Consider the following 7,863-nt stretch of genomic DNA (forward strand, 5'->3'; position numbering starts at 1 on the left):
TTGGGGAGTGGGGAAAAGAGAAAGGGCTTCTGTGAGGATTCAAGGCCCGTAACAGCACCTGGCACATAACAATGGTCCAATACACTCTGGCTCATGTTTTATAGGGCTGTTATTGTTTCTGTTGTCACTTCCTACCAGATCCTTTCCTCTCTAGAAAATAAACGTCCTGGGGTCCCCAGCTTCCATTCTCAGTTTCAGCCCCGTGACCTGTGCTCAGCCAAGGTGTTCTGGATGAACTGGGCTTTTCCTGGTTGCCCACACACACCTGTGAAGAGGGAAGTAGAGATGCCAACTGCGGCCGTGGGTCTGACTCACTGGCAGCCTTGCCCCCCTGAAGCCTGCTTTGTGCACACAAGTCCTGCCCTCTCCTGCAAAAAGTAACAGCAGAGGCCACTTTCCCTGGACACAGACAGCCCGGCTGTCCATAGTAGCAAATAAAGCACCTTCACACCAGTTGTCTCTGGATAGGCAGCAACTCGCTCTCCCTCTTTATGTTTTGTTCTGATTTCCACTTCCCAGGTTGGGAGAGGGTGCAGAGAAGGCAGCACCTTCTGCTCAGCTGGAAGAAGCCAGCATCAGGATTTGAATTCAGTCCTCAGCTCTGTTCTTTCAGGGGTCTCTGGAGCCCCATGCCCAACTCCTCAGGGCTCCCATCCAAGGCTGATCCACTGTTGTCTCCCTTGGCATGAAGGAGGCCTTGGGAAAGGCTCCAGCGGTCACATGAGACCTGGAGGGGGTGGCTGGGACTGCATCCAATCCCTTGCCTGGAGGTTAGGAAGCTGAGATGGCCAGAGAGCCGGATGCTGTGCCTGAGGAAGATGACATTCAGCACCTGCCCTTGGAGCATCAGCTGGCACAAGCAGACGGTGTCCGCAGCCTGACCCTGTACACTTAAACTACAAAGACAGGCAGGGTGTGGGGGAGACAGCCACCCGGCCTTGAGAGGCAGCTCAGAGGCTATGCATGGTCCACTCAGCCAGGCTTCAAATACTGTCCCTGCTGTTTACCAGCTGGGTGACCAAACAAGTCACTGAATTCCTCTGAGCCTCTGTTTCCTTATACGTAAAAAGAGTAAATTACAGTACCCACTTGACAGGGTGTTATGAAAAACATTAGATGAAAAAAAAAATTAAATGAGTCAGTACATGAAAAGTGCTTAGCACATTCTTGGGCAGTGGACTAGAACTCAGTAATACTGACTGAGAAGCCCCAAACCCTTCTGAGATGGTGGCTCCTTCCCTCCACTTTGCGCTGTGGTCCAGTGCTCAGCAGTGAAAAAAAAGGGAAGGCATACACACACACACACACACTGTTTACATGACAAAATTTCTGTAGAACTGTAAACAAATCTTTAAGTAAAATCCTATTTTTCCATGGAGTGGGACTATGGGGGGATTTTAACTTTTACACTATATAGCTCTGTTTATTATGTTAATTTTATACTCAGAAAAAATAAAGATATTTAAAAATTGCTACTGCTAACTGTGTGCCAAGCACAGTGTCAGGCACTTTTGATACGACCTCCCTAACCCTTTCGACATCCTTCCCATGATGGTCATATTATCCTCATGTTAGCAGGTGGAGGCTTAGAGAAGTGAAGTGATCTGATCAAGGACACACAGCTTATCGGCAATGATGCCAGGATCTGACCCCAGTATCGGAATCTGGGGTACAAAGCCATTCTACTTGGTAGGTCAGGGAAACCTTCACAGAGGAGGGCTATTTGAGCTGAGCCTGGAAAGCTGAGTAGGACTTCTCCAGGCTTGGGTTCTCAGCCTGGTGTGATTTTGACCCTAGGGGATATTTGATGAAGCCTGAAGGCATTTTTGGCTGTCAGAGCTTGGGGTGGGTCATGCTACTAGTATCCAGTGGGTAGAGGCCAGGGATGCTACTAAACAGCCCACAGTGCACAGGATTGCCTTGCATAACATAGACTTGTGTGTGTGAGTGCTCAGTCACTCAGTAGTGTCCAGCTCTTTGAGATACCATGGACTGTAGTCTGCCAGGCTCCTCTGTCCATGGGATCTCCCAGCAAGAATACAGGGGTGTGTTGCCATTTCCTTCTTCAGGGGATCTTCCTGACCCAGGAATCCAACTTGCATCTCCTGCATCATCCTATATCGGCAGGCAGATTTTTACTATTGTGCCACCTGGGAAGCACTGCATAACATAGACTTATCTGGCCCCAAATGTTAATAGTGCCAAGTATGATGTAACATACTAGAACTGTCATTTATTGAGTGCTTACTATGTGTCAAGTGCAGTACCAACTTCTGGCCAATGTCATCTTATTGAATTCAATCCCATCATTCCCATGCTGTGAAGGAGGTTCCTGAGGCTCAGAGATGATAAGGAACATTCCTAAGGTCACACAGCCAGAAATGGTACTGCAGACTTGGAGCTGCCAGAGTACAAAGCCAGAGCCCTTTACCTCTCTGCTCTGCGGAGTCTAGGATTTATAATAAATGAAAATAGCTCCAGGCTAACTGTTAGGAGGAGGGGAGGTGTGAGGAGACTCCCGCTGAGCCAGGAGTAGCCTCCTCTGGCCTCAAGGCCTTGGGAAAGGGGAGGATCCTCTCCTCCCTGCTCTGCCATTTCCCCATCTGTCAAAGGAAGTTTGTACCAGATGATCTCCAAGGCCCTGCTGGCTCGGAGTCTGTTATTCTCCAGGAGAGGGGCCCAGCCCAGGCCTCAGAAGCCCTGGGGACAAGCCACCAGCTGCTGGGAGAGGAGGGGGTGTGACAGACAAGCCCAGTCTCATTTCCAGTGCATAAATAGCTAATGAGCCCCACTTCCCCATGAACAGAGCCGGAGTCATGGGGAGTGGCTTGAGCCTCACCCAGCAGCTTACTTCTCCACGGGGGAGGATGTTTCTCTGCCACTTTCTTGCCAAGCCCAAAGGAGGTACCAAAACAAGACCTCCTTCTCAGGTGAGAGGCAGCTCTGGGCAGTCGCCCAGCTGGGCACTTGAGGTCTCATATGTAAAAGGAGAAAGGATGGGAGTGCGTGCTGACCCAGCCTCTAACCTGTGCCAGGCATCTCAATAGCAGATTCATTTCAGGTCAGCCTCATGAAAATCCTGGTAGGAAAGAATCATTCTAATGCCAGTTTACAGGCGAGAGCCTGGAGGCGTCCGTGAAGAGATGTGCTGATTAGACAGACAGGGCTGAAGGAAGGTTTGGAACCTAAATGTGACCGACCCCAGGACAGTACACTAAAGGGTGAGTGAGTAGCAGTCTTATTTTTCTTTTCATCCAAGAATGACAGTGTTCCAATAAACGTTTGGAGAAAATATATGTTCACTTTCTCCTGCCTGACCCAGGTCATGGAACAGACAACAAACCCCTACAACACCATAATTTGGATTTGCTGGTTTGCAGACACGGGATTCAAATGTTGGAAGGGAGTTCTCCCTAGCTAGAAAGTCAGACAGGGAGAGGTGGGGCTGAGCGGCAGGGACAGGATTTGGCTGGGGTCAGGCTGAGCTTTCTAGGCTGGCCCTCTCACTGTCTGGCAGTGTGACTTTGGGTATGTCGCATCACCTCTCTGGACCTGTCTGCACATCTACATAATGAAGAGGATGGACAGATGGTTTCAGACAGAGTCCCTCCAAACTCTTACTACCTGCACCCAGTCCTGTCCAAGCTTCTCTCCTTCTCCCTGTTTATGTGACTTCATAGACGGGGAGACAGAGACACCAGAGCCTGGCACAAGGGGCTCTGAGAGTAGAGGGCCAATGCCATCCTTGTGCCAGCTCCCAGAGCCCCCAGCCCTTGCTCTCCATCCCCAAACAGCCAAACTGAAAGGGAGTCAGAGGTGGTTTGGGGATTAAAGGAACAAGGAGCAGATGAGGTGAACACAGGGTCATTTCTGCTAGGACCAGGGTATCTGCTGATGCAGGCTGGCTCACAGAGACTCATGTATAAGGGGGGTGACCCTCTACAACAGGGAAAATAGTCATTTAGCTCCTGCTTAAGGAGTCAAAAACCTTCTGCTTCCAAAGGCTCTACAGTCTGGGCCAACTTAGGTCAGGGCTGGTCATTCATTCAACCTTTACTGATATGCGCTGTGGGCCAGGCCTTGGGCCAGGCTTTAGGTCCACAGATATGATGACTAAGAGACTGTCCCTTCTCTTGGGGACTGTGTGCTAGTCTGGTATCCTGAGGCCAAAGACACAAGGTTTGCTAGATTTAAATAGTTTAGCTTGAGAAAAAGATTCCAGGCTCACAAAAGCTTGGGAATCATTTTATTAAATGCAGCAAGATGGGTTTCTTTGCTACAAGATTTCTCTAAGCCTTTAATATGCAAATGTACACTGAGAATTCTCCAAGGAGGGTATAGAGAATGTACTTTATTTCCTAATTATAGCTAATCTTGGAGCACTATTTTAATATTTATTTTTATTTATTTATTTGGCTATGCCGGGTCTTAGTTATGGGATGTGGGATCTTTAGTTGCAGCGTGTGGGCTCTAGTTCCCTGACCAGGGATCAACCCCAGGCCCCTGCCTTGGAAGTGTGGAGTCTTAGCCATTGGTCATCAGAGAAGTTCCTGGAACACTATTTTTTTAAAATATTATACTTATTAACAAAGACTGCAGTGCTAATGCTATTGCTTTGGAGTTTAGAGAAGGCTTACACAGAGAGGGCATTTGAGCAGAGCTTTGAGAGTTGAACAGGAGTTGGTCAGTGAGGATGTGAAGGCTGCAGGGAGATCAGGTACAGTCCTAGGCTGACTATGATCAGGCTACCCTGCATGTACTGTTTCACATAGTCCTCAAGATCCTGATGTGGGCGACAGAGCTAAAGAGGTCACTAAAAGTCCCTGGAAACTCCTAGAGGTCCACTCGCTCTCTTTTCTTGAATCACCTCACCTCAGGGTCTTATTACCCAAATCTTGAGTCTGTAAGTACTATCCTCACTCTCAATTAACCTCTACTGTGATTTCAACTCAGAATGATTTTTTACAGTATCTGAATTAGATCCCAGTCTTAGACCCTCACACACCTTGCCCTAGCCCCTGGCACCCAAATCCACTCTCTCAGCAGTTTGCTGACCCTCATTTAGACCCTCTCTTAGATTTAACCCTGACCTGCCCAGTGATCTAGCCCAAGTACTGATCCCCAGGTCCTGATGCATACCTGATTGAATCCCCAAGGTCTTCGTGCCCCAAAGCCTGCAGCTCAGCTACAATGTCTAGTCCAGACTCATCCTCAGACGGCGGCCCCACCCCCTGTCCAGTCACGACTTTGTTCCCATCCCCCACCTGTGTCTTTGTCCCCAACTCAATCCTGAACCATTCTTACGTGGGCAATGTCTCCAGGTCCTACTCTAGGACCTCCCATAGTGGCCCTGCCTTTGCCCAGCTCTGATTCGGCCCCGTCCCTAACCTTGCCCCAGCCAGTACAGCTCTGATCCTATCTGTCCCCGCCGTCCCACTCCATTGGTGCTCTCTCCCCCGGCCATGGACCCACCGCCGGCTTCAGTGCTGAGACCCAGCCTGGCGAACTCAGCTCAAGGTCCCACCCTCAACACCGCCTCCTCGCCGCGGCCCCGCCCCGTCCTAATGCTGATAGGGCCCTGACCCTGCCGGAGGCCCCGCCCTATGGCAATTCTGACTGGGCCCTGCCCGCGCGGTCCAGCCCTGACCCCGCCCCCGGCCCCGCCCCGCCCCGCCCCCAGGCCGAGCGAGCAGCTCACCTGCAACTCCTCGAAGGCATCATCGATGCCGGTGACCTGGTGCTGCTCGTGTAGCGCGGGTTCATCGCAAAAGAAGCAGAGCAGTGCGCGGTCCGTGAGGCAAAAGAGCTTGACCTTGTCGTGTGCCTGGCAGGGTCGCGCGGCCCGGCGCGCGTTGAGGATGGCGTCCAGGGGGAAGGCGCTGTAGCGCTCCACGATGTTGGCCAGCTTGAGGCTGGGCGCGAGCGCGGGCTCCGCAAACGTGCGCCGGCACTCGGGGCAGTCGCGGGCGCCCTGCGCCTCCTGCCTCACCCAGTGCTCGGTGATGCAGCGGCGGCAGAAGTAGTGCTCGCAGCCCAGGCTCACCGGGTCCTGGTAGATGCTCAGACAGATGGAGCAAAGCAGCTCGTCCTTGAGACTGCATGCCATGGCGGCAGGGGCGGTGGAGAGGGTTCCCCCCGAGATGCAGGGGGCAGCGGGGAGAGCGCGGCGCTGTCGGGGGCAGCCTGGGAATGGGTGCCAGGAGCAGGCCCGGAGAAGCAGGAGCTACAAGAGAAGGAAGAGGTGTTATCCGGGAGCGGGGTAATGCGAGTAAGAGGTCCGGGGTAGAGACTATCCGAGAAGCGAGCCCTGGAAGGTGGTCTTGAGGTAGTGGGTGACCCGGAGCGATGGGTGCTGGAGGGAGGGGGCCGTGGGTGTCTGAGGGAGGGTGCTCCTAGCAAGCAGCGTCTAGGGAAGGGGGCAGTCCCGAGGGATGGGTGCTGGGAGAAGAGGATCAGGGAGGGGGGCGGAGGCCTTGGGGGGCTGTAATACCAGGATGGGTGCGGTGGGGGGAGGGGGAGAAGCTGGGGATGGGGAATTCTCGAGGAGGGGGAAGAGCCGTCCCTCGTCTGTGCCTGGCAGAGGAGAGGAGGGGTGTGAGCAAGCTCAGCTGCTCGATCCCGGCCCCAAGACCAGTCCCCGCGCGGCCTCTTACCCGGCTCAGAGGCCACTGCTTCGGTCCCAGCGCAGCCTCTCAACCCGGAACCAGCCGAGCCAAAGCTGCCGGCGGCCTCGGCTCCCTCCCCGCCCCCGCGGGCGGGGACCCAGTGACTCCGCCCTCGCGGCGGGCGGGGGAGAGGAGGGGCAGGGCCCGGACTCCAGCCTGCGAAACCCCTCCCCGCCCCCACCATTCTCCAGCTCCCAGGGGTGCGAAAGCCAGCTCTTCCTTCAGGGTCTACACTTGGAACAACATCCAGGTCTCGCTTGGCGTCCCTGCGGCGGAGGTGGGGGTGGGGGTGGGGGGCAGGAGAAGTGGGCCCGCTAATTTGAGAGGATAAGGAGTATAGGATCTTTTTGGATCATCAATGTGAAGATTGGTGAAAAATAATATTTTGTATTAAAACAAACACAGATATGTTGTTTAATCTGCGTAGAATACAACTTTTGCGTAAAATATAAAGATAAAACTCGAGAAATACCCTGCTTGCTTAGAGCAAGTTCAAGACCCTCACACTTCTAAGCCCTGGAGTCCCATTTCCTCTTCACTTTCTTAAGCAGTGCTAGTGGCAGAAGTTGGAAAGTCCTGGCCCTGACTAATATCTGACCCGAGGAGTTGTCTCCACTCAGCAAGCATTTCTGGAGTGCTATAGTATGAGTGCTGTATTGTGAAGAGGGAGAAAGAGTAATAGGAGACCTGGTCTGCATGCCAGATGGAGAGGGGATAAGGGATTTCTAGGTAGAGGGGGCAGCATCTGCAGGAGCATGGAGGTGTGAAAGGGAAGGGAAATTTTGGGGAAGTGTGAGTGATTCTCTACTGTTGGGGTTGGGTGGAAAAGGGGCTAGAGTGTGGTGGAGGGCGTTGAGCGTCTTACTGAAGGATTTCCTGAAAGCATTGAGCTTTCAAGCAGGGGACTGACCTGGTCTGAGGTGGGTTTCAGGAAGTCAAGGAGATGCTTATTATCCCATTGGCAAGATGAAAGCGGACTCTCTGATTTGCCCACATATGTGCAGTGCTCTGTGGACAGTGAAGGTGTGTAGCTCAGTAATAGTAGCAAAGATGTGGATTTCAAGAGGAGAGACTGGGCAGCAGTAGATTAATGTCATCGTGCCTGCAGGTGATGAGACCTGAACTGGCGCCATGACAGTGGGTAAGGAGAGAAAGACAGGGTACTGAAGGTATAGACACTCTGAAATTTTGTAATGGA

The 7,863-nt window shown here is 52.6% G+C and overlaps 1 protein-coding gene across 2 annotated transcripts in view; it reads right to left on the minus strand.

Annotated features, from left to right (window-relative positions):
* The window catches only part of TRIM62 (tripartite motif containing 62), a 36,401-nt gene extending 29,662 nt beyond the window's left edge, over positions 1-6,739 (minus strand). Inside the window, exons 1-2 of one of the 2 annotated variants that reach the window (XM_061148496.1) lie at positions 6,654-6,739; positions 5,699-6,223 (exon numbers count right to left, since the gene is read on the minus strand). In XM_061148496.1, the coding sequence (XP_061004479.1) occupies positions 5,699-6,106 (408 nt within the window). In that variant the 5' untranslated portion in view covers positions 6,107-6,223; positions 6,654-6,739. Of the gene's footprint in view, positions 1-633; positions 2,407-5,698; positions 6,224-6,653 lie in introns of those variants that run through there. The other variant, XM_061148498.1, reaches the window with a different exon arrangement.
* Between the last annotated feature and the right edge of the window lie 1,124 nt (positions 6,740-7,863).

The sequence above is a fragment of the Dama dama genome, chromosome 8, assembly GCF_033118175.1.
Source record: "Dama dama isolate Ldn47 chromosome 8, ASM3311817v1, whole genome shotgun sequence".
NCBI lineage: Eukaryota > Metazoa > Chordata > Mammalia > Artiodactyla > Cervidae > Dama > Dama dama.